Source organism: Lacerta agilis, chromosome 13, assembly GCF_009819535.1.
Source record: "Lacerta agilis isolate rLacAgi1 chromosome 13, rLacAgi1.pri, whole genome shotgun sequence".
Lineage (NCBI taxonomy): Eukaryota > Metazoa > Chordata > Lepidosauria > Squamata > Lacertidae > Lacerta > Lacerta agilis.
In genome coordinates, this window is record NC_046324.1 from 15,930,052 (window position 1) to 15,944,840 (window position 14,789).

General features: G+C 44.3%; 1 protein-coding gene across 1 annotated transcript in view; it reads right to left on the reverse strand.

The window, feature by feature from the left end:
• FAH (fumarylacetoacetate hydrolase) overlaps window positions 1-14,789 on the reverse strand; it is a 28,253-nt gene that overhangs the window by 411 nt on the left and 13,053 nt on the right. Inside the window, exons 8-13 of the mRNA XM_033167333.1 lie at window positions 13,334-13,433; window positions 11,782-11,912; window positions 10,672-10,747; window positions 8,283-8,329; window positions 7,544-7,645; window positions 4,395-4,512 (exon numbers count right to left, since the gene is read on the reverse strand). Of these exons, the coding sequence (XP_033023224.1) occupies window positions 4,395-4,512; window positions 7,544-7,645; window positions 8,283-8,329; window positions 10,672-10,747; window positions 11,782-11,912; window positions 13,334-13,433 (574 nt within the window). The remainder of the gene's footprint in view (window positions 1-4,394; window positions 4,513-7,543; window positions 7,646-8,282; window positions 8,330-10,671; window positions 10,748-11,781; window positions 11,913-13,333; window positions 13,434-14,789) is intronic.

Consider the following 14,789-nt stretch of genomic DNA (forward strand, 5'->3'; position numbering starts at 1 on the left):
GAAAGAAGTCATCCAAAGGCAGGAGCAGGGCCTTTGTGATCGTGGCTCCACAGCCGAGGAAGGAATTCCCCAAGGTTGTTTGCCAGAGTGCTTATTTTGTTTTTGTTTTTCTCAGAAAGGCTCTTCTGGCAACAATTCTATTTTATTGCTAACTGACTTAAGCAATGCATTACTCCTTATCTGGGCACCAACTGTGTTCCATATGTGCTTATGGGCAATTTCCCTTACACCAGGGGCAGGCAATCTCAGGCCTGGAGGCTGCATGTAGCTCTCCCGCCTTCTCTGAGCACAAACTTGAGTTAGCATTTTCTTGCCGCATTCAGAATTGCCAAAGTGTTTCCTCCTGGCCAGACATGTGCCCGTGCTAGTTGGCACCAGCCATCAAGGCCATTAATCAAACCATCATATGTGCAAAAGCCAGTAGGAGTGGAAAATACCAAACTAGCTGGGCAAAGAGTCAGGCCTGGCTGAAGGCAATTCTCATGTTCCTACTGTCCTTGTTGTGTCCTTTTTTTGGAAAGTTAAAGAATGCCTTTTAAAAACTTTTAGGAACTCAGGAACCTGCCTCACAGGGCTATCTAGCACTGTATTGTTTAACCTGTGGCCAGTGGTGGACTTACATTTTGGGGGCCCTGAACTGTCCTTCGCAACCAGGTCAGGGTAATCACACTTATCTTTTTCAATGAGGTTGTTTCACGACAGATCACCCCATTTTATTTTATTTTATTAACCACTGCATCTCAGATTTTGATTAAAATTGCTGTACTGGATTTGTCTCGCATGTCAAAGTCACTGGTGTGCACAAATATTTCCTATGCCTTATGGTTTTCAAGTTATGGTGTGTGTGTGTGTAATTAGGGGTCTAGAAGCTTAAACTTCATTCGTTTCATAGTAGATTCGTTCCTGCCTGTGGCCAATACTTTGGGGTGACCTGTAGGGACTTGCAGCATGTCCATGGCAAATCCTGACCCCTGGGATTTTTTTTAACCCTTCCCCAGCCTCTTCCAGTTATATTCAAATGTTTCCTATGCGCCAGGGCTTCAGAGCGCTCCCGAAAACGTCCTGTTCGCCTCCTCCATCAATGCTTCCAGGTGTGCTAAAAATAGCACCAGCAGGAAACAGACTGTGATGCTTTTGGCAGCCAAGGAGCAAAGGATCACTCTTGGTTGTGCCAGAGGCATCACAGATATCACAGCAAGCGATGGACTGAAGGAGATTGCAGGACGAATTCACATAAGCAGGTCGGCAGCCATCAGCCTGAGATTAAGTGGCATCGCTTACAGTAGCCGTGTCCGCTATTTGGCTCTACATCTCAGATATGGAACATTTTTTTATTTTTTATTTAATATTTTTTATTAAAGATTTCTTAGTTTGCAAAGATACGTGCGTTGTCTCTTTTCAAGTTGCATTTTCTACAGATCAGTTTCATTTGTTGTGAGACATTAGTGTTGCACAAAGTGTTAGGTTAGGAAGAAAAGAGGGGGGGAGGAGGGGAATGGTGAGTGGGGTGGGGTCCGGTGGCCATGCTTCTACTGCAGGGGTGGCCAACTCCCAAGAGACTGCGATCTACTCACAGAGTTAAAAACTGGCAGTGATCAGGTCAAAGTTGTTGAGCTTTTTCAGGGAGGAGGTAAAATGTTGAGCTTTTTTAAGGGGGGGCCACAGTTGTTCAGCTTCTTTGGGGGGACCCAATGATCTACTGTGATCTGCCGCAGACGTCCAGTGATCTACCAGTAGATCACAATCTACCTGTTGGACATGCCTATTCTACTGTATTCTTCTACTCATAAACCAGCACCTGAAGAATATCGAACAGCAAAATAACCTGGCCATCATTAAGAAATTCAGTGCATGGTACATTCATCTTCCCCCCTCCTACCTGGACTCCCAGGCGGCATACCTGTCCAATTTAACTATTCCAAAATATAGACGAGCTTTTACGTTGGCCAAATTAGATATGCTACCTTCCGCTGTTCTTGAAGGCCAATTCTCAAAAACACCATTCCAGAATCGACTCTGCCCCTGTGGAGTCGGTAATGTGGAGACTGTATCACATGTACTCCTGTCTTGCCCCTTATATAAAGACTTGAGGGAAGAGATCATCATGCTGCTTATACTCACCATTCCGGGCCGCTCGTCCGAGGACATACTGTTTTCCCTCCTGGCAGACCAGAATACCCAGAGAAGGTAGCCAGATTTGTTGAGAGGGCCATGAAATTGAGGGCTGCCAGCTGAATGATAACAGCGCCCCCTCATAATTAAGATCTCATTTATTCTTGTTTTAATTGTGCCGAATCCCGATTCAGCTCATTTTATTGGTTTATATAGGGTTTTTTTATCAGTATCTGTAATATGTGTCTTTTTGATGCAATGGCCTGTAGGCTATGCAAATAAAGTTTGTTGTTCTTGTTCTTCTACTTAGTGTATGTGTGGGATTTTGTGTCAGCGTCACTTGTGTGTATTCTCTTACTATTCGCTTGTTGTATTTCCTTAGTGGTGAGAGAGGTTGGGGGTGGGCCTAGGGTGTGGTTGGTTGTCTTTGATTGTGAGGTGCGTGTGTGTGTGTGTGTGTGTGTTTGAATCAGGTTAGCCAGATTGATTTGAATGCTGTTGGCAGGTTCTTGTTGTTGTCTTGTTGGGCTGTGTATGTGATAAAGGGGAGCCATACCAGGGTGAAGGTGTCTTCTTCTATTTGTCTCCGTGTCAGTTTCAGTTTATTAGTTAGTTTTTCTAATAGGGCTGTTTCCCATACTATTTGATACCACTGGTCCATGCTTATTCCTGACAGGTCTCTCCAGTGTCTGCCTATGTTGCTTCTGGTTGCTGAGAGTAGGTGGGTTATGAGCTCTTTAAAATGTGAGTGGCCATTCTTATCTTGGAATATATTTAGAAGGGCCAGTTCTGGGGTGACTTCCAATACTTGCTTAGTTATGTTGCATATTTCTTGCATGATTGATGTCCAGAAGAATTAGATTTGGGGACATTCCCACCACATGCGGAGGTATGAGATATGGAACATTTTCCAAAGTTACGTATGAACCTCAAAAGAACCTGCTTGGTGGCCAATTTAGCTCAGAATCCTGTTCTCAACAGAGCTCTCTCCACAAGCATTACTGCCTCTGACCATGCAGGCAGAGCAGAGTCATCATGGCTAACAGACACTGGTAGTCCTCTCTTCCATGAATTTGTCCAATCCTCTTTTTAAAGCCATTCAAGTTGGAGACCACCACCAACTCCTGTGGCGGTGAGTTCCATAGTTCAACTGTGCTCTTTCTTCTATCTGTTCCGAATTTTCCAACATTCAGCTTCGTTGCATGACCATGAGTTCCAGCTCTATGCTTGAGGGATCCAATTTCTCCCTACCTTGCATAATTTTGTCGCCTCTTACTCACATTCTCTGAAGAAAAAAGTCTCAAATGATGCAGCCTGTTCTTAAAGGGGAGTGGCCTTTTCTTTTTCTTCAGCTATTTACTCAGGAGTAAGTCCTTCTGCCTAAGATTGCCAGTCCCCCGCCTTTAAATCAACCAGGGCTCCAGTCCTATTCTTAGCACTAAGCTCCAGTGAAAAGAATGGAATTTACTTCTGAACAGATATGATGAGGATTGCTCTTAAGAGCTCTTATTGGTCTGTGCATTTGGTCTCTAGGCAGGAGGTGACTGTGTGCACTGCAAAAATAAAGCAGTATTGTCATAGAATCATAGAATCATATTGTACTACTTTAAACAGTCAATGTCATTTTCGCTACAACTAGAGCTCAGGCTCTCCTTACTGAATGGCTGCTGGGCTGCAGGCACCTAGAGGACCAGATGAAATCTGGCTATAGATTGCATGCAGACCCAGGCTGTGTGTTTCCTGCCCTTGCTGTAGGACCTGCCTTCATGAAAACAAGGAGAGGGGCAAATGTGTCTATCTGAGGACAGACCTTGCTTAAGCCAAGATTCCCAAAAGAGTGGTATAAGTCACACATGGAGGGAGCTCCTTATTTCTCCAAGGGTTTGGGGCCAGAACACATGGGAGATCTTTAGCAGAACACATACTACAGCTCATAGAATCATAGGGTTGGAAGGGCTGTCTGAAGGATTGATGGGGGCTTTCAGAAAAGTGGCCTTTGCTGGGTTCCCTTACTCATCAGTAACACACCAAGCAATATGGCTGTGCAGCCCCATCTTCTGAGTTCCCACAATGCCTTGTTATGTTGGGGGAATTCTGGGAAATTAAATGGTGGACTGGCCCTGGAAAAAATATTTTGATTGGTGGTGGAGGAGGAGGAGGAGTCAAGAGCAGGCATCATTGATGGGCCCTGCTGGGGTCCCCAACAAATGATGAAGGATTTGGGGTGTCAAGGCTGACCCTGACATGTACTCTTGCTCATCCAACCCCGCAAACGCGCTCACCTGTTATAACGACTTCATCTCCATCCTGCAGAAATTTACGAGACTGGCCGTGACCAAGGTCAATGGCTTTTGTCCCTTTCCACGACAATTCCAACATGGAACCAAAGTTCTCGGGATCCTTCAAGCAGAAATTGAAAACAGGTACTTAGAATCAGCTCTCTGTGCGGATGTCCTGCTGCTGTACATCTTGGACCCACTGGTTGAAGGAGGGGTGGGGAACTAATTTCAGATCTATGGCTGCAATCCTTTGGGGGCAACCTTCCAAGAGCCACATGTCAAGAGTTGACAGGCCTAGAGAGAGAAAGGGTCGGAGCAACGAATGCAAGTTCTACCTAGGTGTAGTAGTAGTAAGTGTCAGAGACCAGGCTGAGGAGTACTGCTCTGATGAGGAATGGTGGGAGCCTCCCCTTCTCCCTTCTCCTGACCAGGATCCTGAAGCTGCCCAGGAGCAGTGGAGCAGTATAGATTTGGAACAGTGGCTTGCAGAGGGGCATAGTTCCGAAGGCAAAAGTTGGGAAGAACTGAGGGGTGAACAGCAAAGTGAAGAAGAACTGGGAGAGAGAGAGAGAGTGCTAACAGACTCTCTCTTCCTGGAAAGTGCCCAGCCTATTAGTCCAAGGTCACATAGAGCTGATAAGGTGGCTATACAAAAAGCACAGTGGTTGCGAGATCAGGTTGCAAGGCGCGGAAGTGACTAGGGGGAAAGGGGGTGGAAACCTTAATGGGGAGCACCTTCCTTCCGATAACAGTTGCTTTGTTCTTTTGCTGTGATCATTAAAGTCTCTTTAAATAGTAAGTGACTCTTTTTGCTTTGTCCTGCTTATCTACGGCCAAAAGGGGGGGGGGGGAGAGGAAGCTGAGTCCCTGGAGCCTGACAGTAAGCTAGTTTCTACACACTCACAAACACCCACCCACACACCTATCCTTCATTCAGGCAAGGAAGATCCATTACCAATATATTCCAACCAGGCAAAATACTCCAGGATAATGCAAAGTAAGGCTGGCAAGGGATGTGGCCTGGAAAGGGGATCCCAGAGGGCTGCATTTGCCCATCAGATATGAGGTTCCCCAAACTTGGGCTAAAGGAAATCAAGGATATTCTTGGATCCTGAAGAGTGGATCTCTGCCAGAAACAGCGATTGATCCAGTCCGCTGACGTGCTACGGCTTAGTCACTTGGCTATAATGTAATCCTTTATTCTCTGAGAGATGCAATTGCTTACAGAGTGTTTGTGGGGGTGTTTTTTTTTTAAATAGCTAATGCCTTTAAAATCTCTGAACAGTCTGTTTAAACAAAACAGAGCAAAGCCCTCCACAAAGGCGCCTAATCAAGTACAAAACAGGAGACAAACCTATTTCAGCACTTTTCTCTCAGTGTGCAAGGAAAACAGCTACCACCCTTTCCCCTCTCCCACTAGAGGCAGGTGGTGGTGGGCAGCAAGGAGGGATCTGTTTTTGATTATGACACCTACAGCCTGGATTACACAAACACTGCATCCAGGGGCACTGGGAAACATGAAAACTGCCTTTCCCATGGCTCCCAGCTTTCCTGATGTGCTATGCATGTGCAGCAATCTATGGCTTTGGTACCTGCTACAGCCATCACCCAGCTGCCCTACTTCCAGTAACTCATACTGGATGGGCCAGCAGGGAGGAAGCTGTTTCTAATATTGAAGGGGGCACCTCCAAACCCTGGTGTACCTATGTCATCCCTGGGCATGGAAACATCAGAAGGTCTTATCTGGATCCGTTTCGGATCAGGCATGGCCTGGGGCCCAGTGGATCCACAGGTACTGGACTCCCTATATCTGGATTTATAATCTAGATTTGGTGGAGCTTCCCATCATCTCTACTGCAAATGCGATGCATTACAATTAGGGTATGGTTAATTAAATGCTTAATTAAGTAAGTGGCTTAAGCAGTATGTGGACCGAGAACTCCCAGAAGTGCAAGCTGGATTTCGAAGGGGCAGAGGAACCAGAGACCAAATTGCAAACATGCGCTGGATTATGGAGAAAGCCAGAGAGTTCCAGAAAAACATCTACTTCTGCTTCATTGACTACGCAAAAGCATTTGACTGTGTCGACCACAGCAAACTATGGCAAGTTCTTAAAGAAATGGGAGTGCCGAATCACCTCATTTGTCTCCTGAGAAATCTCTATGTGGGACAAGAAGCTACAGTTAGAACTGGATATGGAACAACTGATTGGTTCAAAATTGGGAAAGGAGTACGACAAGGCTGTATATTGTCTCCCTGCTTATTTAACTTATATGCAGAATTCATCATGCGAAAGGCTGGACTGGATGAATCCCAAACCGGAATTAAGATTGCCGGAAAAAATATCAACAACCTCAGATATGCTGATGATACTACCTTGATGGCAGAAAGTGAGGAAGAATTAAAGAACCTTTTAATGAGGGTGAAAGAAGAGAGCGCAAAATATGGTCTGAAGCTCAACATCAAAAAAACTAAGATCATGGCCACTGGTCCCATCACCTCCTGGCAAATAGAAGGGGAAGAAATGGAGGCAGTGAGAGATTTCACTTTCTTGGGTTCCATGATCACTGCAGATGGTGACAGCAGTCACAAAATTAAAAGACACCTGCTTCTTGGGAGGAAAGCAATGACAAACCTAGACAGCATCTTAAAAAGCAGAGACATCACCTTGCCGACAAAGGTCCGTATAGTTAAAGCTATGGTTTTCCCAGTAGTAATGTACGGAAGTGAGAGCTGGACCATAAAGAAGGCTGATCGCTGAAGAATTGATGCTTTTGAATTATGGTGCTGGAGGAGACTCTTGAGAGTCCCATGGACTGCAAGAAGATCAAACCTATCCATTCTCAAAGAAATCAGCCCTGAGTACTCACTAGAAGGACAGATCCTGAGGTTGAGGCTCCAGTACTTTGGCCACCTCATGAGAAGAGAAGAATCCCTAGAAAAGACCCTGATGTTGGGAAAGATGGAGGGCACAAGGAGAAGGGGACGACAGAGGATGAGATGGTTGGACAGTGTTCTCGAAGCTACTAACATGAGTTTGGCCAAACTGCGAGAGGCAGTGAAGGATAGGCGTGCCTGGCGTGCTCTGGTCCATGGGGTCACGAAGAGTCGGACACGACTGAACGACTGAACAACAACAATTAAATGCTTACAGGCCCGCTAATAGTTCCAGAGGCCAGGAGGTCTCCAGGTCTGAGGTTGCATCCGTTGATGGTATGGTGAGCCAGTTGCTGTTTCATGGTCCAGTACATGTGCTGCAAGGTAAAAGATAAGAGAGGAGAGGGTTTTAGAGTGTTGGAGATACATGGGGTGTTGCCCTATACAAGGTCAAGCTGTTTCTCCATCTAGCCCATGACTGCCTCTTATTGTCAGCAGCTCTCTCCGGGGTCTCAGCCAGAGATCTTCCCCACCACTGGGTCCTGTTAAAATAGAGATGTCTTGGATTGGACCAGAAAACCTTTTGCATGCAAACCACCTGTTCTGATAGTGAGCTCCTCCTATGTACAAAAACGCTTATAACTGGGGTAAAGTGTGCATATAATGCATATGTTTATGAAAATAACAAGTAATATAATATAATATAATATAATATAATATAATATAATATAATATAATATAATATAATATAATATAATATGCACACATAACATACATGCATACCTAACATTTGTGAAAACACACACACAGAAAACAGAATTTTACTTCCACTAACTAACTGAGATTCTCAGAAGCCTCCCCTTTCTGCTTTTACGTCATTCATACCATATGTACGTATGCACCCAATAGGTGACAATGCGGCTCAATGGTTGGTGTGAGGTTTGTAGCAGTGCCCACTTCAAATCCTGTCTCAGCTGAAAACACCATGAACACGGGAGAGAAAACATTTCTTACCTTAAAGTTTGAGTGGCAAACATTAGCAGGCTTGCTCATTCCATCTCCTGAAAACAAATCAATAAGTTTGCAGTAAGGAGGATTGTGAGGACTCAATATTTTAAATACCATCACCTGTGTCCAAGTAACTGCAGTCAACATAAATATAGATTCAGCAAATGTGTGAGAGTTGTTCTGTGTCTGATATTCGTAGGGATTAGCAATCCCTAGGTTTGGATGGCAGCTTTCTGGACAATACACTTTAGGTGTAACTTTATACTGTTCCAATCTCAGTATTATAGAGGGGGACGCGGGTGGCACTGTGGTCTAAACCACTGAGCCTCTTGGGCTTGCCCATCTGAAGGTTGGCAGTTCAAATCCCCACGACGGGGTGAGCTCCCTTTGCTCTGTCCCAGCTGCTGCCAACCTAGCAGTTCAAAAGCACACCAGAGCGAGTAGATAAATAGGTACTGCTGTGGCAGGAAGGTAAACGACATTTCCGTGCGCTCCGATTTCCGTCACGGTGTTCTGTTGCGCCAGAAGCGGTGTAGTCATGCTGGCCACATGACCCGGAAAGCTGTCTGTGGACAAACGCCGGCTCCCTCGGCCTGAAAGCGAGATGAGCGCCGCAACCCCATAGTCGCTTTTGACTGGACTCAACCGTCCAGGGGTCCTTTACTTTACCTTATAGAGGAGGTTTCACTTGTTCATTTTGTCCATAATCTTTTCACCATGGTGGAAGTATGAGAGCAAGAATCCAACTTTACAGTAAGGCAATGTGCAACTCTGGCAGAATACAGACTGAGGTGTTTACAGTTCCTGTCATAAAACTGCTCAGGCAAGGGAGTTTGAGTCCTTTTACAGAGAGAGAGAGTCTTGCACATTTCGACAAAACCATAAACCTTTTCCTCTGGGGTTTGCCATTGAATTTACTCCCTATTTCTGTTCCAAGGTAGAAATTGTCCTTGCAGAGATATCTTAGGAGTGTGTACTGAGAAGGGAGATCTAAAAAAGCCCCTCAGCCGGTGTGTGTGTTTAATGTAGCTTTAATTGGTAGCTCTTCTTAGCTTTTTATCGCTCTCTGGTTCAAATACCTGATCTAATATTCTTGCTTGTTTTAACTCTGTTAACGTCATGCGTTATCTTCTGTTCATCAGCTGCTTTGGATACTTCTTGCAGGGGGAAAAAGCAGGGTGAAAGTAATAAACCCAGCTGGGAGGGAAAAACTGGAGAGTGCAAATTGGAAAGCTGCATATAACAGGCTTTTGCACAAAACACTGAACATCACAGGTGGCTTGGATAAAGGATGGGGAGCCTGTGGCTTTCCAGATATTCTTGGACTCCAACTCCCATCAGCTCCAGTTGGCACGCATGGCTAATGTTCAGGGATGATGGGAGTTGTAGTCCCAACATCTATTTGGTGTTCTGGAGGGCTTAATGTCTGCTGTTGCTCCACCACCACAAACAGCGATTGCACAGGGATATACACAAAGAGTCGGACACGACTGAACGACTAAACAACAACAACATACAGATTGAAAAACTGATGGATGCAATCGCCATGTGGAAGTTTTACGTATCAACTGCATGTTATTTCCTGCAGGGGAGTTTTGTTCATGTAGGAATTTTATGATGGTGAAATAAGAATTAAATGAAGAAACCTTTGTGCAAGGAGTGCACTTCTCGTATTAGGACTCTAATATGCAAGAGTTGCCATTCGTTTCTTATTTCAAGGAAGACTTCCTTATTTATTTGCGAGATGTAGCATAACGGTTAAAGGCAGGCATAGGCAAACTCAGCCCTCCAGATGTTTTGGGACTACAAGTCCCATCATCCCTAGCTAACAGGACCAGTGATCAGGAATGATGGGAGTTGTAGTCCCAAAACATCTGGAGGGCCGAGTTTGCCTATGCCTGGTTAAAGGAAACTTTAATCTAAAGTATTATAAAGATACTATCTTCTGCTATATATTTTTGAGAGTTTTTCTTCACTGCATTTGGGCACCTCAAGGACCTCCTGAGACCAAGGAGCAGATTTTCACCTATGTTTGAATATCATTGGATACCATTTTGAATCAAAATGGAGGACTGAACCGTTCCAAAACTGCGCTGATTTACCACGTTTTGCCTGACGGTTCCAAAAATCAAGGAGAAGATTTTTGTCTATGTTCGGATACAGTTAGACACCATTTTGAATCAAAATAGAGACTGAACCTTACAAAATTGCAGTGTTCTTTTTTTTTGTTTCTTAGAATTATCAAACAAGGCTGAGTAGAAGGGCATTAGTAGCTTCATAAAGTACTGTTGGCGTTTTGACTCTTTTGATTATGGTCTCCCAATGTTTTTTTCTTATTTTGGAGCTCCGCAGGCCTGAGTGAAATTAAAATGCACCATAGGACGGAGAACTGTACCTTTAATAGCAACGAAAAGGTTGATGTCAAAAGTATAAGGCTGATCATCGCAGAGGTAGGGCAGTGGCCTTGGATCCTTGAAGAAGCAAAAGAAGAATCATATACAGCATCCCTCTATAATAGCAGACTCAAGTGGTTGGGTTTCTATCAGTTTTCAAGTGAAAACAGAGAGCTGCGTCCAACGTACTGCTAAATTACAGTCCCTTAGCGGTATACCTGTTGCGCTGGCAGGATGATGTTGTGCAAGCTGTTTCACAACTAAATCCACTGTTGCACAAGAACCAGCTTTTGTGCAACAAGCTTCTGCTAGCACGAAAGTTGCACTGGATTCCTTCATTGCTCAATCCTTAAATTCAGCCATCCATTACCCCAAGGTAGTGGAGCCAGGATCTCAGTCGGGTTGTCCCCAGGTCAGGTCAAAGCCTCTCCCAGTGCTGGATTAAGACCTTTAGAGATCCCAAGCACTTAAAAAGATTTTGGTCCCCCCATATTTACAGTGAGGGGGGAAAGTATTTGATCCCCTGCTAAATTTGCCTGTTTTCCCTCTGTCTTCTGGGTTTCTGGGGTTTTTCCTGTTGTTATTCTGTCTCTCACAGCTACAATAAACCTACCATTTCTTCGTCAGAGGGCAAACGGGCAAATTTAGCAGGGGATCAAATACTTTCCCCCCTCACTGTATATATAATTCAAAATATAAACCATAATAAACCATAAAATATTGCCTTCTGCAATTATTTTATAAAGTTCAGAATGACTGAATCTTGTTTTTACATTTTGTTCTTGTTGCACTGAACTTAAAATGCACATATTGTGGGGTCCTTTTTTGTAGAAACTGGTTCAACTGCACCATAGAAAATTTGGCAAAGGAAAATTTCTGTGTTGCCTCCCCCCCCCCCCGATGCCCTAAGCATGTGCTCATTTTGCTCAATCCAGCCCTGGGTGCTCTGAAGTGCTGGATCGGGACATAATTTGGATTGGGGGTGGGGATCATGCACATATATCTGTTATTTATGTACGCCCCACCCACCTGACAGGTTTTTTCCACATAAGTCATGTAGAATATATTTTCCCATAAGTCACATGGGATACACCTGATCACTTTTTGCTAACCTGGATAGGATTCGGCAGTGCAAACGGCATCAGAGCTTCCATAGTCACCACCCACGGCGAGATGGTGGTGCCAAAACTCTTGCCCAGAAATGGACCCAGGGGGACATATTCCCATTTCTGAATGTCACGTGCTAGGAGGCAAGGAAAGAGAGAGAGAGAGATGTAGGTTTTAGGCTCTGCTTCTCAGGGGAGGGGCTGTAGCTTAGTGGAAGAGAATCTGCTTTGCATGCAGGAGGACCAAGGTTCAATCCCTGCCATGTCCAGGTAGGACTGGGAACTATGTTGGATTTAGGGCAGTTCAACTGCACAGGATGCTCAAATGTAGGGGCACAAAATTGAGAAGATCCATAATCGGGAATATTAATTTTTAATTATTACGAAATATTACTCAAGTCAGGCATAGGCAAACTCTGGCCCTCCAGATGTTTGGACATACAATTCCCATCATCTCTGACCACTGGTTCTGTTAGCTAGGGATGATGGGAATTGTAGTCCCAAACATGTGGAGGGCCGAAGTTTGCCTATGCCTGACCCAAGTCCTCCCCTGCTGAGAAAGACCTAGAGAGCTGCTACCAGTTGGTGCATACAATACTGTGCATACAATACTCAGAAAATTTTTACACATCACTTGGGAAGACAGGCAAACTAATGCCAGTGTACTAGAAGCAGCAAAGATCACCAGTGTCAAAGTGATGACTCTTCGACATCAACTTCGTTGGACTGGTCATGTTGTGTGGATGCCTGATTATCGCCTTCCAAAGCAACTACTCTATTCCGAGCTTAAAAATGGAAAGCTTAATGCCGGTGATCAACAAATGAGGTTCAAATACTCTCTCAAGGCAAATCTTTAAAAAATGTACTATAAACACTGACAACTGGGAAACACTGGCCTGCGAGTGCTCCAGTTGGAGAACTGCCTTTACTAAAGGGGTCATGGGTTTTGAAGATGTTCGAGCTCAGGACGAAAGGGAGAAACGTGCTAAGAGGAAAGCACGCTTAGCAAACCTTCACCATGATGAACTCCTACCCTTCCACTGTGGAAGGATGTGTGGATCCAGAATTGGCCTCCACAGTCACCTAGGGACTCACTGTTAAAACCGTGTTCATGGAAGACAATCTTACTCGGCTATGAGTGGTCACTGCTGAAGAAGAAGAAGAAGAAGAAGAAGAAGAAGAAGAAGAAGAAGAAGAAGAAGAAAATGCTGCGCTAGACAGATCAATGGTCTGACATGATATATGACAGGTTCCAATGTTTAACTGGAGAAGAGCACTAGCTCAGAGGCAGAGCATCTGCTTTGTGTACAGGAGGTCACAGGTTCGATCCCTGACATCTCTAATTATGGCTGGGAGAGGCTGCTGTAGGAAATCCTGAAGAGCCACTGGCAGGCAGTGAGCTCAATTGGCCAATGGTCTGATTCAGCATAAGGCCGCTTCCTATACCTTTGCTCTCCTGAAGGAATCTTCAAAAGACTGCCTCGTTTCACTACATTGTCTAATATAAAAGCATAGCAAGAGGTTTCCTGCCGCGGGGAACAGCAGCAGGGCTCATTACCGCTCCAGTCATTCATCAGGACCATCCCAAAGATGTGCTTGTGAGCTTCGCTGATGGGAACCGCCTCCCCGGGTTTGTTTCCGGGGCCTACAAAGAAAGCCTGGGAAAATACGGGAGGAGGTTTTGTTAGGGTATATGCTCCAAAAATGGAAAGATGCCGTTTCATACAAAAGAACCAACACGGTAAAGCACACACACTCATCTCAGCTTATCCCATCCAATTCCTCGATTCTTACATGACACTTTCTGTGCAAACAGGACAAATACAGCAGCCAGGATTTGGAGCTCAATGCAAGTTTGTTTGTTTTATTGCTGAGCTTATTTTGAACTGTGGTTTTAACTCCGCTTAAATGGTTGCGTTTTCATTGATGAGTTGCTCGGGGCTCTTATGAGAGGAAATCAAATCATTATGTAGTTCCCATCATAATGCTCCTCTTTCCCTGAACTTTGACACCTGAGATGGTGTTTGTGTGACCTACCCTACTCTTGTGAGTGCCATTTGTTTTAAACTGTTTTAATAATGTATTTTAAATGGTCGTTAACTCACCCTGGGACCTTTATGGTGAAGGGTTCATAAAAAACTGAATTAATAGTAGTTGCAGTAAAAACAACAACGACAACATTGTAGTATTTATTTTCCTAGATCCTTCCTAACATTAACTTGCTCCTAGATATATGTCCTATTTTCCTGCTGCTTTAATTTTTAATTGTGGTTTTATTGTTATGTTTTCCCCCACCCCCATTCCTTTAATTGGGCCAATCCAATTGAGGTGTTGGTCCTACGCTGAAACTGATGGATATGGCTAATTTGGGCTTATTAATTTCAGTAGGTTTATTCTGAATATAATGAAGTTGTAAACAACTCAATGGTTTTTGATTTGATCACGCACTGGCCTCAGAGGTTTGTTGTTGTTTAAAGATAGATAGAAATTCACTAGATTAAAAAAACAAAACAAAAGCATTTTTAAGTGAAGAGAATTTGAAAATTGTTTCCTCACCAATTAATTTCATCTTTCTCCTTATAGACAAGTTTGTTGCTTTATAAGCACTAGTAGAGAGAAAATTGCAGAATCCAATAAAAATCCAAAATGGTGTCAACTAGTTAGGGCTGTGGGTTTTTTTTTTCTTTTGTGAAAAAATCTAAATGGTTTGGGGGAGTTCTGACCATTTCAATTTCATACCTCTCCTCCCTTTCGACTGTTGTCCATAGACTGGCCTTCACCAAAGCGAGGTTCAACGGTTTTCCCTCCAATGTCCTGAGACATAGATTCTCAAAGGGCCAAGCCTCTGCCATGTGCGAATGTGATAAGGAGACACTGGAGTCTCTCCAGAACATTATGTTTGCTTGCCCCTTGTTCAACGTGCCACGGGCAAATTTGTTGGGATCAATCATACAGAAACTAGAGGGCACCCCACCAGAATTCCACCTCGCCCAAATCTTGCAGGATAAGGATAC